At 42.3% G+C, this 17,786-nt stretch overlaps 1 protein-coding gene across 1 annotated transcript; it reads left to right on the top strand.

Moving 5' to 3' along the window:
• The first annotated feature begins 1,228 nt into the window (after positions 1-1,228).
• LOC126513102 (olfactory receptor 2A12-like) lies at positions 1,229-2,173 on the top strand. Its single transcript, XM_050161254.1, has one exon. The coding sequence runs from the start codon at positions 1,229-1,231 to the stop codon at positions 2,171-2,173; it is 945 nt and encodes a 314-aa protein (XP_050017211.1).
• Positions 2,174-17,786: the final 15,613 nt, after the last annotated feature.

The raw sequence follows: 17,786 nt of genomic DNA, 5'->3' as shown, positions 1-17,786 counted from the left end.
GGAATTGATTGGTTGTGTACAGAGTGAGGTGGAATAAAAAAAAGGAAGAAATAAAAAATGTTCCTGCTCACATACCCACAGATCCATCATTATTCTCCGGGAAGACTACAGTGTCTCCAGCGCACTGCACACATGACCTTCTGTCATTACTCATAGGACAACATGTGTGAGGGCCTGTGTGTGACTGATGTTTGTTCTGCTTTCTTCATCTATTTGTTTATGGTCTGTTGCATATGTCTGCGGTGTGTGTGTGTGTATGTGTGTGTATGTGTGTGTGTATGTGTGTGTGTGTGTGTGTGTGTGTGTGTGTGGTCAGAGACAGATATGGGGTTTTTACTCCACTGCTGCTCTCCCCTTATCCCATTAGGCAGGGTCTCCAGCTGAACCCAGTGCCCATCACTTCACCTAGCGTAACCAGCCTTCGTATTCTGTGACTCTCCTGTTTCTGCGTTCTCAGGGATGGAACAAGAGTGTGAGACAGCATACGATATGTCACGTGTTATGTGCTATTTCTGGGATTTATGTGAGATACATTAGATACTCATCATAATCCTGAGGCATGGGTGTTATAAGGGGACTGACACATTGGGAGGTTCAGTATCTCGAGAAGAGTGCACAGAAACTGAGAAGTGTGCTCAGAACCCACAACCTAGCCTTTCTTTTATTTGTTTATTAAAGATTTCTGCCTCCTCCCTGCCACTGCCTCCCATTTCCCTCCCCCTCCCCCGATCAAGACCCCCTCCCTCATCAGCCCTAATAGCAATCAGGGTTCCCTGTCCTGTGGGAAGTCCAAGGACCACCCACCTCCATCCAGGTCTAGTAAGGTGAGCATCCAAACTGCCTAGGCTCCCCCAAAGCCAGTACGTGCAGTAGGATCAAAAACCCATTGCCATTGTTCTTGAGTTCTCAGTAGTCCTCATTGTCCGAATATTAAGAGCTGCATAGCCTTTCTTTTTTTAATTAAAAGCCTTATTTTATTTTAGATATTTGGGTTTTTGCCTACCTGAATGTCTGTGCATTATGTTTATTCCTGACCTATGGAGGCAGAAGGAGTCAGATCCCCTGGAACTGGAGTCACACAGCTCTGAGCAGTCTGGGTCCCTGGAGCAGCAGTCAGTGCTCTCAATCTTTTAGCCATCTCTCCAGCCTGGATCTCCCCTTTCTGCCTCTATAGGTTGGTCTGTGTCCAGTGACACAGAGATGAATGTGATTCTCTTACAGCCTCACCATGTGGATGATTTCAGGGCAAAACCAAAGCTGGGTTTCTGAGTTTATTCTGCTTGGCTTCTCCAGTGACCCCACGACCAACAGCATCCTCTTCATTGTGTTCCTTCTCATCTACCTGAGCTCAGTCATGGGCAATGGACTCATCATCCTGCTGATCTGCCTGGACTCACATCTGCACACTCCCATGTACTTCTTCCTCTGTATACTTGCCATGTTGGATATGGGCTGTGTCACCACCACCATGCCCCAGATGTTGGTGCATCTTCTTGCTCATTCTCAGAGCATCTCCTATGCGGGATGCTGGCTCCAGATGTATGTCTTTGGTGGTCTTGTTACTACTGAGTGTACCTTGTTTGTTGTCATGGCTTATGACAGATATGTGGCCATTTGCTACCCACTGCATTATACTGTCATCCTCAACTGGGGACTGTGCATACGGTTGACAGCTGGGTCTTTGGTCTGTGGTTTCCTCTCTGCTTTGTTACATACTTTCTTCACCATGAGTCTACCATATTGTGGGCCTAACAGGGTCAACCACTACTTCTGTGAAGGCCCTGCAGTGCGTAACCTGGCTTGCATGGATACCCACCTCATTGAGATGGTGGATCTGGTCTTGAGTGTTTTTATGAGTCTTATTCCAATTTCCCTCATTGTGACCTCCTACATTCATATTGCCAAGGCGATTCTGAAGATCAAGTCCACCCAAGCCCGCTGCAAGGCTTTCTCTACCTGTACCTCCCACCTGACTGTGGTTTCATTCTTCTATGGTCCAGCCAGTTACATCTACATGAGACCCAACTCCAGCTACTCTCCTGAGCGAGACAAGCAGGTTTCACTCTTTTACAATGCCTTTACTGCCTTGCTCAACCCTGTGGTCTACAGTCTGAGGAACAAGGACATCAAGAGGGCATTTCTCAAGGCAATGGGGCATGGTAGGATGAACTAGTGATGGACCAGCATTTAGAAGAAGTTGGAATGGATTATCACTTTTTGGTAAAGGGGCAGTGTCTTTATTTTATCTAGTTGTTCTTTACATTTGACCAACATAGTACTTAGAAACTGGAACAAACAACTATGAAACCAATTGGCTATCTGGATGGACAGGTTACAATAAGGTACAATTACAAACACCTCAGTACTCTTACTGGGTCATAGCTGCAATGATCCATTTTTTTGTTTGTTTTTTGTTTGTTTGGGTTTTTAACTATAGGTTGGGAGTGACCTTCTGTCCTCTCACATCTCTCCTGATCCTGAATAAGAAACCTTATGTCCAACATATCATCCTAGAACAGAAAGAAAGGAACAGTGGACAAACTCACAACTCAGCTTCTCAAGAGTGACCTACTTCTCTGTCCACACATTGTTTTGGCCAAAGCAAGTAGTATGGTCCAGCCTGAGAGTAAGAGGTGGGAAGGTTTGTGTCTAGAGAGAAGTAATACATGTTCTGTTGCCATGGTTTAATATGTTGGTTACCCTACTTTGAAGCCAGCAAGTAAGGTACATTATGTAACCTATACCTATAAACCACCACAAAACATGGTAACCGTGCATGGTATGATAGTAGAGACAGCAGAAGGCTGAAGCACTGTACACTAAGTAGCACAGCGTGTGTTGTCAGGACCAAAGTAAGGTGATGGATTGTGGAATAGAACCAATACAGCTCAGAGAACTAACTTCACACATAAATTCAGAGTGGTCTATGGGGAGACATCATGACCTCTTATGTCGAATGATGCACTGTTAGAAGTGAAGAGAGCTGGGTCTCATCAGAGCCTTTCCAACTGTTCTCCTCATAGGCAGCATCCAAGGGCATGTCCAACCATTGACTGTGACCACTGGCTCTCATTCTACTGTTTTCTGGTAGTGGGTATTTATTGTCTCTCATCTTCAGAGTAACTCTTAACTGACCAATCAGCATATTTCTTTCTGATTTAGTTCCTGTGCAATTCTTTTCTAAGAAGGCCTCAGGCCTCCAGTTTTATTTTATAGTCACAAAATTTTTGACAATGAGTACCTTCATTACCATTATTACTATTACTACTATTTACTTATATATTTATTTGTTGAGAATTCTCACATATTATTGGTTAGCCTTGAACCTTCCACATTCTTGAAGAAAACCCTGAGGTTTTGATCTTCCTGCCCCCACCTCTCCAGTGCTGGGATTATAGAATAAGATACTTTACCTGGGAGAATTTTTGCTTCTTTGATGATGTCCTTTGTATTATTAAAGTTTTCGCTTTGGCAAAATATAATTCATTTACTTTTTAAAAAGATAAAAGACAAATTCTCCTTACGTGGCTCTATCTCTTCTAGAACTTGCTATGTAGACGAGGCTAGGATCAAACTGAGAGATCCTCCAAACTCTGTCCTAAGAGTGCTGGAATTAAAGGAATACTCCACCCAATCAAGCACTTTTATCTCTTGTTATTTTTCAGTAGATTTAAGAAATTGTTTCTTGTTCCAATGTCATGAAAATTACTCCTGTTTTATTTATAAAGTTTCTTTTAAATTTTGATCTATCTGAATTAATTGTTTTGTATGATGTATGGTAACTCATTCTTTTCCATGTGGATATCCTTGTGTGTAGCTGGGCTTTCTCTTCAGACTTTCTTGAAACACCAGCCCCCAAACAATGATATCGACCTTATTATCAGTTATAAACCACTTGCCTTTATCTTAGACTTGTTCCCAACTAGCTCTTATAACTTAAATCAACCTGATTCTATTCATCTAAATCCTGCCATGTGACCTTTTACCGCTCTTCCATTTTGTATGTCTTCCTCCAAAATATTCTGGCATCTCCTTTGTGAGCCTAGATTCATCCTGAGTTCCTCTCTTTCCCAGGAAGCCCTGCCTATTCTCCTCTGCCTAGCTATTACCCATTTGACTCTTTGTTAAACCAATCAGAAGGTCCTTTCACACACGGTGATCAAATATCCCACAACATTTCTCCATTTTTGTTTAAACAAAAAGGAAAGGGCTTAACTGTAACACAATAAAACTATATATAATAAGAACAACTATCAAGTAAGAATTATATTTACAATGTCCAGTATATTAGTATTTGGCAAATTTGTAGAAATTATTATCTATCCTATCTTGATGAGGCCAAAGTATTATACCTAAACCATTTTCTGTTCTTTTCTTTTAGAAATCCTCAATTCTTTTTTATTTAAAAAGTTTTTTTTTAATTTTATATACCAACCCAAGTTCACCCTCCCTCCCATTCTCCTGTTCCCCACATCCCCACATCCCACCACCCATCCACTCCTCGAAGAGAGTAAGGCTTCTCTTGGGGAGTCAACAAAGTCTGGCAAGCCCCTCCCCACTGTATCAAGGCTGAGCAAGGTATCCCACCATAGGAAAAAGAGTCAGTTCATGTACCCAGATAACTCCTGGAGCCACTGCCAGCCCCCCAAATAGATCAAGCTACATAACTGTCACCCACTTTTAGAGGGTCTAGTTCAGTCCCATGCAGGTTCCCCACCTGTCAGTCCAAAGTCTGTGAGCTCCCACTAGCTCAAGTTAGCTGTCTTTGTGGTTTTCTCCATCATGATCTTGACCTCCCTTTGCTCATATGATCCCTCCAAGAGTCCTAGCAATAGTGGAGATGGTGCCTAAGCTCCTGAATCACTTTCTTTCATAACTTATTTATTTATTTATTTATTATGTATACAATATTCTGTCTGTGTGTATGCCTGCAGGCCAGGAGAGGGCACCAGACCCCATTACAGATGGTTGTGAGCCACCATGTGGTTGCTGGGAATTGAACTCAGGACCTTTGGAAGAGTAAGCAATGCTCTTAACCTCTGAGCCATCTCTCCAGCCCTCTTTCTTAACTTTTATTACCAAACCTAAAGATAATTTCTTAGACCTTAACTCTCAACCTCATAAACTTTTCATCTCTTTTGTAAGTTTCTTTTCTAAATTTGGTAATAAAAAAAGAAAGGAAGGAAGAAAAAAGATAGGAAAAAGATAGAAAAAAAGAAAAGAAAACATAAGTATAATGATCTAGTTATATAAATGTATAACTATCTAGTCTTCAACCCCCATCAGAGATCCAAGGGGGATAAAATTTTTGCCTGAGTAAACAGGAAGTGCAGGGCAAGCAACTTCCAAAACTATAAAAATGACAAGGAGAACTGACTGTTTGGATAGTCACCCAAGTTTCCTCTGTAACCTTGGGTCATCCATCTTTGGCCTACAGGTTTGGAATATCTGACAGACTTTTCTGTGCAATAGAAATTTTTGAAAGACTTCCTATCTTATCTTGGAAAAGTTCGGTTGACACCATCTTTGGTGTACTGCTTGTCCAATTTGGACAGCATACTGTGAGCCATTGAGGCAACACTAGTTACTTGCCAAGTGGTTAAATTTGCCACAATGTTAGCAAACTACATATGGAGGTTCTTCAATGCCCATTATCCTTTTTTGAACTAAATTGGTGCTGCCAGAATCAGAAATGCCTCATTGTCATGAAAACCTTACGTTATGAAAACATCTTAAATGTCAAATTCTGTAGATCTCTGAAGTGTTTGAAAACTATCTAAAATATATCTGTTTGACATTGAAAACACAAATTTGATAGTTATAAATGACTAACTACTACCCTGCATTTCATAATTACCCTAAATAGTTTATAATAGTAACTTTCAAGGACTCTCTGAGTATACATTACATATTTAATGAGCTGCATAGGTACAATACTCTAAACAGGAGTAGAAACATATATGTTAAAACAAAAATAACCTCATATGTTTTATCAATATACCAAAATCCTTTAACTAAGTGTATAAACATATATATAGTATGTTCTAGCAAAAATAACCTCAAGTTTATATCAATATACAAAAATCCATACCAATGGAAAATATTTGAGATTAATAGTTGCTTTTTGGATTAAAGTAAATTCAGTGATCTACTCTTTTGTCTCATCGTTTCTTTATTATATGCCCTTTTATCGTTTAGAGAAAAAGATCTTTGGATTTAACTCTTTTGTTTAGCCTTTTTACCTCACTATGACCAATAACAACTTGTAACCAAACTCCCTTAAATGATAATAACATTAAATGATAACATCCATAACCTATCTTTTGGGAATGTGAGCATTGCTGTCTCCTTTTTCAAGCCATTCGTTCTGGGAGTCCTGTATAGGACCACAGGCACACCCTGGAGCCTTGGATCAGCAAACCAAACTGCGCAAGTCCTGGGGCAGCTCAGCCTTACGGAACATCCTGGAACCAAGGATCCGGCTCGGAATTTGGGTGACTGGTCCTATCTCACTGGGGAACTCCAGATGTTAACCTGAGAATTGTGAGGAGAAAAAAATCAAATTCACAACTGTTCAAGTAAAGCAAGCTGTATTTTGGGATGTACCTCTGACTGGGCAGCTGCCTGTCTTGCCTTGCATTGGAATTGAAAAGAGCGGCCCCTGCTGGTCACTTGGAGTCCTGTTTACAGGAGAAAGTGTTCCCAAGGGTGTTAGAAAAATCCAGTGGAAGGGAAGAACAAGGGTGTGGGATATGCATCATGTGGGTGACTTTGCAAGTTCAGTGTAGGTTGAAAAACATGTTTTACAGTTTCCATCAGATCTAAGAAACAGCAGCTTATTCTCTAATACAAACAGAAACCTTAGAAACTTAAACTTGCAAGGACTTAGCATGGGACAGACAGAAACCTGCTGCTTAACTACAAATAAAAACTTAACCTGAAAAGGACAAACAGGAACATATTCTTAACTGTCTTAACTGCAAACAGAGCCCTTAGCCTATAAGGTGTATTATTCCTGTTTGGGTCTCACATTCTCCATGGCAATAGAATGAGAAAACTCTCCGAGAGAGGCTCATGTCTCTCGGGTGCAAATAAGAAGTGGGGTCTAAATATATCAACCTCTGGATCACGTTCTCTTGAACTTGGTGTTAGTCTGCTTTGGCTGCCTCTTCTATAGAATTCCAATAGTATCCTCTTCCCTTCTAGAATGGCTAGAGGAATAAAATGTCATAATGTCAGCCCCATACCACAAGTTCTGGCCAGTGTGCCTGACTTGGAATCTCCATCTCTGCCTTCTGTGTCCAGGTTTCCTAAGGATTCAGGAGAAGATAGAATGAAAAAGTCTTCCTGCTGAGAGTGATGATTTAGATAAGGGGTTAGAATTCCTGTGAGCTGCTTATTAAACACAGTTAATACTAAAGGTTATTTACAAAATGACAATTAAATCAATTGTATTGGAAACAAGGCAGAGTGCCTAGAATGTGGCTCAGCTGCATAGCACCTGAGTAAATAGAATGCTTGAGGCTAGAGTTTGCATCATAGCATTTAAAACAAATGTAACGGCAACACAAGCTCTGAACTCTGCACATCATGATGATTTTTTTTTTTTTCCTGTGCTCTGTGTTCCAGCAGTTGCTGAGTATGGTGCATTTGCAGGTTGAAACCCTGTATACTGACATGTATCTCAACTGCTGCTCAGTGGCATGGGTTGCAACCATGACATTGGCCATCATGGGTGTATTTACACCTCAGTCATTTGCAATCAGCACTAATCAGAAGCACCTTGGGCCCTGCAGTGCTGTTGCTGAGCCTTGACCCACAGCTCTGACCCCAACTCTCCTCACTCCTGTTGCTGATCTTCATCAGCTCTGAGGGGCAGTCGAGTCCAGACAGAGAGTCTTCCCCACCAGGATAATAAGGAAACACGTTCAGAGAGAAGCAGACAGAACCCATTGAGTGTCACATATAGAGACAGCAACCCTGGATTTTTTGTTTTTAGTCATGAGATTTTATTATGGATTTATGCAGAGGATCTCAAGAGGAGAGAGACACATATTTGAGTTAGGCATGTGTTGTTAGAGGTTCTCTGTCCTGCCCGCTTCCCGCAATTGTTAAGTCCCAAAGAAATCACACATAGGTCTACATTAGTTATAAACTGATTGGCCTGTTAGCTTAGGCTAAAAAATAAAAATCAAAACCGGAGTGGAGGATTGTTACACTTTTTTGGGTGAGGATTCAGAAAAGTAGGCAGACATAAGATAACCTCATTGTTGCCCTAAGGGACTGTATACCCTGGGTTGGGGGGGGTGTTTTGTTTTTGTTTTCTTTTTTTTTAGTGACTGCAGCCCCAAGAGATAGTCAAACATGGTTCTACCTGCCCATTGCACAGATAAATAGTGACCCAGAAGACATGAGTGATTTGGCAAAGATCTCCCATCTAGGGAATGGTAGAACCAATGCCAGGGCCTGGCCATTTGCCACTTAGGTGATGCTGAATCTGCCGTGTTTATCACATGCTTCATTGTTAAGTTCAAGGTAATGGCTGTATCTCTGCTCTAACCAAAACTACTCCTGCTGCTCAGAGCTGGGCCAATTCCACAATGATCATGAGACCACCCCAGAGGTCAACATGAAGAAAAGTCACACTCTAGAGATTTCATTCTGACTCAGGTGAACCCACAGACCTGAAGGAGAAGACGGTGAGCTTGGAGAAAGGAGAAGACAGCAGATCCACAGCTCTCACAACAGGGACGCCTTAATTGGCCCCCAGATGGCAGTGCCTCTGAAAGACCCTACAGACCCCCTCCTCAAAACCTGCAGCAGCCAGCCTGCTCTTGTAAGAACATCCCATCTGCTTGAGAGAGCAGGATGAGATAGGAAGACTGCAAGGCAGGATATCAATAAGATAGGACATCAACAAAGCAGGTTGACTGCAAAACAGGATATCTATAAGATAGGAACAGGATGACTTTTGCTGACACCCATGCTGAGAGAGGAAACCATTCATGCCCCCGCCTCATTCCGATAACCACGCTTTTTTTGCTTCTGTAAACTTGCTTTTTGCTCTTCCCTATAAAAAACCTGCCCTCCAGTCGGCAGGCGCGCAAGTCTTCCGAAAGACTTGCCGCCCGCAGGTACCTGTGTTTACCCAATAAACCTCTTGCGATTTGCATCCGTATGGTCTCGGCCTGTTCCTTGGCATGGGGAGGTCTCCTCCTGAGAGAAAGTCCTCTTCGAGGGTCTTTCACCTCGTTAATGGACCATGTGAGAACTGGCTCATTTGGTAAATGAGTACCTCAAAAAGTTTTCAGGTTTTGTATCTGGAGAAGGAAGTAAAGGTGACCATGACAAGCCGTAAAATGACGTGGCCACAGGAAGGGGCTGGCAGGTGTCTGCAGAGTGTTTTATATTCTTGAAAACTACTATAATTAAATTTTCTGTCCTTGCAGTAAGAAAAGTTAATGAGTGCTGTTTCTTATCGATTTTTATTGAGCTCTACATTTTTCTCTGCTCCCCTTCCTGTCTCTCCCCTCCCCTCAACCCTCCCTCAAGGTCTCCATGCTCCCAATTTACTCAGGAGATCTTGTCTTTTTCTACTTCCCATGTAGAGTAGATCTATGTATGTCTCTCTTAGGGTCCTCATTGTTGTCTAGGTTCTCTGGGATTGTGATTTGTGGGCTGGTTTTCTTTGCTTTAAGTTTAAAAACCACTTATAAGTGAGCACATGTGATCATTGTGCTAGTGAGTACTTTAATTGCTTTATTGCAGTGTTTTGTTTAAAAGGAGCAGGATGTGGTTTATTAATGTAGTTAAAAGAAAATCTAGTGAAGAATAATGCTAAAAAGAAATCCCACACTAGCTCAGAAATGAGTATAATAAAGGGTTATTTATTTAGGGGTAGGCTCACAGATCACAATCCTCTTCACAAACAGGGAACAGGAACTGAATCCAGCAGCCAGAAGCTTTACCTATGTGTTTTTAGTATGAGACCACGTTCAAGTGGGCTGATAACTTAAAGGCTACTTAAAGGCTACAGCATCTCTCCGTTTTGTTTAAATAAGAGAGTTTTAACCCTAATACAAAATTATATACAATAAGAACAAATATCAAGTATAAAAATTAGAATTACAACCAGCATAAACAATCAAGCAAGAAATGTGTGATAAATGTTTCAATAACTTTCCTATCCTAAGGAGTCTAAGTCTTGTATTAGAAATAACTTGGCCAAGTCATGAGAGGAAAGTAACTACAACTATCTAGTCTTCAACCCCATCAAAGACCTGAGAAGGGAAATAATATTACTTGAGTAAACAGGAAGTGCAATCAAGCACCTTCTAAAATGTGTAATAGATGACAGAGACAACTGGCTACCTGGGCAATCACCCAAAGTCTCATTTGCAACGTTGGAGCAACCAACTTTGGCAAAGACCTAGAGTAACGGACAGACCATTTTCAGAGGCAGGAAATTTTTCAAAACCATCTTACCTTCTTGGCAAGATTTGACAGTCTTTTTTCTTGTAGCCTGCTTGTCCTGTCCTGACATCATGCATTTTGTCAGTAGGGGTCGATGCATGGGCAGTTTCTTGACCAAAAGCCCGTTTGTCAAGAAGAAAACAAGCTTTAAGCAGAGTACTCAACTGAAGGGTGCTCAATTCAAAGTTGTATTCAAAGGCCTTGTGTATCTTGAGTTTTGTTGTGTTTTTGAGATAAGAGTCCCACCATGTTTCCCAGATAGTCTTCAAGTTCAGAATACTCCCACCTCAGGCTCCCAAGTTTGGTGTCACAAGCACACACCATTATACCTGGCTAGCCCCTTTAGTCACTTCTAGCTTAAGCATGTGTCCTGTGTCTCTTTTTATACCCATGTTCGTGTGTTCTAAAGTCAAATAATTTTACCTATGGATATTTCATATTCATTTTTATGTCCTGTAATTCAAAATTATAAACAATCTTTCATGATTTTAAATGTTTCTAAGTGCTTCCTTGAAATAGTCAACAAATACCAACCAAAAAAGTAAATTAAACTTGCCAACATCAAGGATGAAAAATGAAACAATACCACAGATCTTGCAGTCATTTAAAAGATGAATTAAATGCTACAAAAAGCTTTAGGTAGGGACTGGAAAGATGACTCAGCAATTAAAAGCACCAACTGCTCTTCCAGAAGACCAAGGTTCAATACTCAGCATTCACACGGCAGCTCACAACTCTCTGGTCCCAGGGCATCAAACACCCTCATACAGGCATACATACAGGCAAAACACCAACGCACATAAAATAACAATAAATAAAGTTTTTTTTTTAAAAAAAAAAAGCTTTCTTCTGGTAAGCTGGGAAGTGTAAATGAAAGAGAAAGGTGTCCTCACAAAACACACATTGCCAAAACTGACACAGAGAAAGAGAAGTCAGAAGATCCTAGTGCTGCATTTAAAATAAGACTGTAAGTTTAAACTTTCATAAAAGAAAACTCATCGGTAGTTTAGTAAATTCTTCCCATGCTTAAAGAAAAAAAACTGTTCATCATAACACATTTCCCAAGGAATAGGAAAAATATTGAAAACAATTCATTCCATGTGACAAAATAAATTTGATATCAGAAAATGACAAGAACATTACAAAAACAATACACAATTATTCATATAAGCGTGTTGGAAAACTAGAAAATACAGGATTAGTTGAACTCAGGACTAGAGAGATGGTTCCATGGTTAAGAGCACTGACTGCTCTTCCAGAGGACCTGGGTTCAATTCCCAGCACCCACATGACAGATGACAACCATCTGTATCTTTGGTTGCAGGGCATCTGATGCTCTCTTGATGTGATCACAATTGTCTCTCATCAAAAAAGATGACAATAAATGTTGAAATGAATGATGAAACATGAATTCCCTTTCCATAAGAGTTCTTACCCAGTGAAATAAGTCAATAGAAAGAAATAAAATGTTAAATGTTAGAAATGAAAAAAGAAAGTCATCATCTGTAGATTCTGTGATGGTGTAGGTGGGAAAATGAACACAAAGAATTGAAATTAATAAGTGAGTGTCTATAAGTAAAAAGAATTCACCATTAAATTTAAAAAATAAAATAATAAAAATGGGCTAGTGTGCTGATCCAGCAGGCAAGGGCACTTACCATGTAATACTGACCTCTGAATCCAATCTTCAGAACCCACATAAATGAGAAAGGAGAAATCTATCTCCACGGAAGTTGTTCTCTGACTTCCTCACTTTCACAGCAGCAGCACCTACTCTCTCTCTCTCTCTCTCTCTCTCTCTCTCTCTCTCTCCCTCTCCCTCTCCCTCTCCCTCTCTGTCTCTCTCACTCACACACACACACACACACACACACACACACATACACACACACACACACACACACCTCATGTCTAGAAAGCTTCTTCCAAGCTACCTGTAGACTCCAGCATTTCTTCCCAGTGTGACTTTATCTTCTTGAGCCAGGCCCTGCAGTCCCCCTGTGAGGTCCTGCATAAGAAGCTTGTTAAATACTCCTTTTCCTCCCACATCTCTTNATTAAAAAAAAGACTTGTAGAGAAAAAAGCTTTAGATAAATTATTGAAGACCTCTACAAATGATGGAACATGTCATAAACAAGATAATGATGAAAAAGTGATTGGTAACTTTGGTATACTTCCAATCAAATCCAAAAGCTTCTATTTAGGGAGTTTGTTTGTTTTGGAAAAATCAACACCCTGATTAGAAAACTTATATGGAAAACTGGAGAATCTTAAAGGAAAGAAAAAGTTCTGGAGGCCTATTGCACATCAAGTCTGGAGCTGGGGAGGCTAAGTAACAGGAGAGCTCAACAGAGGATGCATGGATCTCCCTGGGAAGGGAAAATAGAATAAATTTTGTGGATGGACTGGACACAGGTGGGGATGGATAGAGGAGGGATCAAATGTGGGATGGATAAGAGGAATGGAAGAGAAAGCACTGGGAGAGACAACTGGAATTGGAGGACTTTGGGGAGGGGCCATGTGGAAACCCCAGCACATGGAAGCTTCCTGGAATCCATGAGGGTGACCCTAGGGGAGATTCCTAGTGCTTCATATCCAATAGAGGATATGTGACCAGGCAAGTCTTCCAGTAGTGGGACTGGGACACCAACCCAGCCACAAAACACTTGACCTACAGTTCATCCTGTCTGCAAAATGCAAGAATTGTTGGAGTGGCTGACCAACTTGAGGCCTCTGCCATGAAAGTAAGTCCATGCCTGACACTGCCTGGATGGGCAGGGACCAGAGGCTAGATAACCCAGAGATCTCTGAGGTCACATGGAAAACTATGGGATCACAGCCTTCGTAGAATTGGAAGCAGAGGCACACAAAACTGGACCAAGACCTTCCTAGGTGAGAGGCGTGGGATGAGAGGCCCAAAGTACATCTCATCCTAAGATGACCTCCATCTGCTCTCATACTTGAATGTGCCAGCCCATGCAGCTGGATTGGAAAGGCAGGCGAAATCAGTGGAAAATTGAGTCTGGGAATTATGACTGTTGCCAATCTGGCAACATACTGGAATTCTCAATAAACAATTACTGGAGGAAGGAAGGAGGAAGCAATGGGAGCAGGCTGCCTGATGGCCAGCTGGGAAGGAGCAGGAAATGAACAAAGGGACTGTGGAGAGTGGTTATCGTGTAGACACAAAAAACCTGGGTGCAGTGTCCTAGCTACTGCTGACCCCCAGTCAAACAGATACCTAGGTCTTGCCAACAGCCTAAAGATGAGAAGTCACCTCACCTAGCGAGGCCACAGCACTGTTACTGGGTGGCTCTTAACCGGAAAGGATCAGATCAGGAAGCCCCATGGGCAACCAAGGATCTGATCAGGAAGCCCCTTGGGCAGCCAAGTCCAGAGAATCAGGATTCCAGGCAGCTTTTTCTCCAGAACAGCCACAAGGTTTGTGAGAATTCAGGGCCTCTGACTTCTTCCAGAGAGTAAGCCAGTGCTGCCCCTGAAGGCCTTACCCAAAGGGATGTGACAAAGCAGATAGCCATCTCAGCCTCCTCCAGTGGGCCAGGCGACTGAGGTTCTACAAGCCCTGCCTCCACTCACCCATCCCACCCCTGTGCCAAGATGGCATTCCACAAATACTATCAACAAGAACACTAAAAAAAAAAAAAAAAAAGAGGCCTCTGGGGACAGAGACAAAATCAAGCCACAGAGGGAGGGTTGGTGACCTATTTCCTTTTCCAGCCTGCTTGTGGGATATGAGCTACTCAGAGCAAAGGAGAAGGAACCTGAACACTGGTGGACATACCAAAGACTTAAATCTTTGTTCTGATTTCTCCTTGAGTACCTAAGCTCTATGGTGCCCGTTAGATCATGTTTGACTCACACTTCCATTCCTTCCTGAACTCTCCTAAGCAAATACGAGCCCTTCATTCTCCATCTATAAAATACCTACTTACACAGTCTCTCTTGTGATAATTAAGAGTCTGCCAACCTTATGCCAGGCCCTGAATCAGGTTCTGGCAAGAAACGTCTAGAGGTTATGGGTATCACCCCATAAAGTGATCCCCCAGAGACTCACAGATGCAAAGGCAGAATTTGGATCTAGAAAGTTCTGTTGCGTGTTCTCTTAAACCCCCTGTTATTCTGACTCAGTTGTTTCGTCTTTGAAGTGTTGATAGCAACCTCTACCCTCTGTGATTGCTGGGAGGGTTAAATGTGACAACCAAGCACCCTGGCATACATGCAGGCCAACATTCTATGAACAGCCAGCCCAGACTATGAACAGCCAGCCCAGATCTGCCTGTGCTCTATTTTCCAACTATTTAGTAAGAGGTTGAACCATAAGGCCCTTCCAAGTCAGACCACCAGAACAACTGATAACAATTTAGAAATTATAAAACAATATTTCAATAAACTACAATAAAAACAAAGGTTGTGTGCCTGGAAATGTGACGCAGAGACAAAGCCCTCAACTAAAATGCCTGAGCCCTAGCTTTGATCCCTAGAACTAACAACCAACTAACAAAAAATAAACAATGCAAAAAAAAAAAAATCATGAAACTCCCAGCAGTCAGGAGGCAGAGAGGCAGAAGGATCTCTATGAGTTCAAGGTCAACCTGGTCTACAAAGGGAGTTCCAGGCCAGCCAGGGCTGTCCCTTCCCCCAGAAAGGATATTAATTGATTAATTAAAAACTCGGTGACACTAAATGCTCAAAACTCTTTCTATGCCAATTATTATTTGAATACTTAGTCTGTGTGTGTGTGCTGACAGATGTTTGGTCTACTGGGTTTGTTTGGTAATGAGTCAAAGCGCAAACACATTCAAGAATAGAATGATAAGGCCTTGACTATGATCACTATAGGTGTATTTATACTACAGAATTTGGGAACAATTCAAATTCAAAGAAAGAAAAGAATGGAGGGAGAGAGAGGAAAGGAAGGAGGGAAGAAAAAAGGGAAAGGGGAGGGGGAGGGACGGAGGGAGGGAGGGAAGAAGCCAGGCCGAATCCTTTCCAGCACTAACCTAACTCTTCCTACACGTCACTAACCCCCACTCCAGCACTAACTTTCTTTTGAGGCAGTCTCACTATGTAGCCTGCAACTCACTAGATAGACCAGGCTGGCCTCAAACTCTATATAAGTTCAGGCTGCCTCTGCCTCACTCCATTTCTTACAGGGCAGTCCAATCCAGAATATGATTCATCTCACCTTAGACAAATGAAGAAACTGAGGCTCAGAGAGTTGGAGTCACTTGACTCAGGAAAGAAGCAATCTAGAGTTGTAGACAGGATGAAATGTTTAACCACCTTGATTTTTAAATATCAGAAATACCTCAGAATAGTCCAGAGTGGTTCCACCTGCCTGCTTTTCAGACAATTGAATCCAGAAGAGAGGAGCAATCTGGCAAAGATCATGCAACTAGACGATGGGAACATCAACAAAACCTGGCTACTTGCCTCCTGAGTCAAGGGTGACTCTACAAAGTACATATTAAGCTTAATTACTAAGTTTATAATAATGGCTGTACAGGAACTCGGACCAAAATGTCTCCTGCTGCTGAGAGCCGTTCCCACTCCACCTTGGGCCTTGGGCATGGGGCTGCCAGCCCAGAGGTCAGCCTGAGGAATAAGAGAGACTCGAGAGCTTCCTTTCTCAATAAGACAAGCCCACAGACTCCAGAGAAGTGCTAAGCCTTGAGAAAGGCAAAGCTAAAAGCTAACTGCAATTCTAACAACCAGGGATGCTCTACTGGACCCAAGCTGACAAGGCCTCATTGAGAGTCAGCCGACTTTGGTAAGATGAACACTTCAGAAGGCTTTTCTGGGTTAGTGTCTAGAGAAAGACAAAGGGGGTAGCAGGAAACTATGAGGATCCTAGAGTTGTGAACATTCAGTTGAGACACATTGTTTTTTAATTTTCTTCAGTTCAAGGATGGTTATCCACAGATCTCTCCCCATACTCACGCTCACAAAATATCTAATCGAGTTCTATCCAAGTCCCGGACTATCTGGCCACGCATCCAGCCAACTCATGGCCAGTGGGCATTAACCAATATAGACTTTTCCCTGTACACTGCTTATTCTTCTAAGTCAAAGGTACAAGCAAATACCCTGCTTAGTGGCCTGTCCCCCAGAGGGTTTCTCTTCACCATTGTCCTCGGACATGTTCCAGAAAGGCACATGGTGTTCTAGCTATCAACTTGCAAGTAGAGCAGGCACATCACATAGAACCATCTGTCACCAGCATGCATGTGTTCCTACTCAGCCAATCACAAAGAACTCACCAGGGAGACTAAGTTCAGACTGTGGAGGAGAAAGTAGCACTTGGACCACTTCCTCGTGCAACCTGCTCTGGCTTTCAGGGACTACTTGTGGTCATCTAGAACGCACACTGACATCTGATGGTGTGTACTTGCTGCGCATGCCAGCTCTGTGACCTAAAGAGTCAGATACCACTGAGTTTACGATGCGTATGTAGCCACTTTAGAAATTTTAAAGTTCATGTGTCAGACTTTGAGTTGTCTTTCTAAAGGTTTGTTTTATTTTTAAGTATGTGTATATAAGAGATAGCATGTGAGCTTGTGGTTGCTGGTGCTCATAGAGTCCAAAAGGGTTGGGATTAATGAGTCCTGGCCTTCAGTTGCTTTTCCCTCCTAGAACCTTCTAATATAAGTTACTAGAAGCTGTGCCTAGTTAGAGGGTCAGAGGTTGACCATTGACTGCAGTGTATTTAAGTCTACATGGTGGTACTAAAGATGGGCTTTCTGAACCATCGTTTGGGAGCTGCGTGTGTCAGTCTGTCTCTGCATCTGTGTCTTCAACCTCCAGCCCCTTGCCCGAAACTCGGTAACTGGGTGCCAGAGCACAGAGCGCAGACACAGGGGCGCAGTGAGCGGCACAGAAGAGGGCTTCAGATCTCCTGGAGCTGGAGTTACAAGCAGTTGTAAGCCACCCAACACGGGTGCTTCAAACTGAACTCGGCAAGAGCAGTATATACTATTTTTTGTTTGTTTGTTTTTTGAGACAGGGTTTCTCTGTATAGCCTTGGCTGTCCCCATACTAACTCTGTAGATCAGGCTGGCCTCAAACTCAGAGGTCCGCCTGCCTGTGCCTCCCAAGCGCTGGGATTAAAGGTGTGCGCCATCACCTCCCGGTCAGTACATACTCTGAACGGCTAACCATCTCTCCAGCCCTGGCTTCACGTTGTTAAGATGTCAATATGTCTTAAACTGATTAATCAGAAGACTCAATCAATGCACTTCTATTATAACCCTAGCTGCTAGTTTTCTTTAGAATAGTCAAGGAACTCAGAATGG

Source organism: Alexandromys fortis, unplaced genomic scaffold, assembly GCF_014885135.2.
Source record: "Alexandromys fortis isolate MF-2015 unplaced genomic scaffold, M_Fortis_MF-2015_v1.1 scaffold_122, whole genome shotgun sequence".
NCBI classification, from domain to species: domain Eukaryota; kingdom Metazoa; phylum Chordata; class Mammalia; order Rodentia; family Cricetidae; genus Alexandromys; species Alexandromys fortis.
The sequence above is the reverse complement of the archived record's forward strand: the minus strand, read 5'-3'. Positions and strand labels throughout refer to the sequence as shown.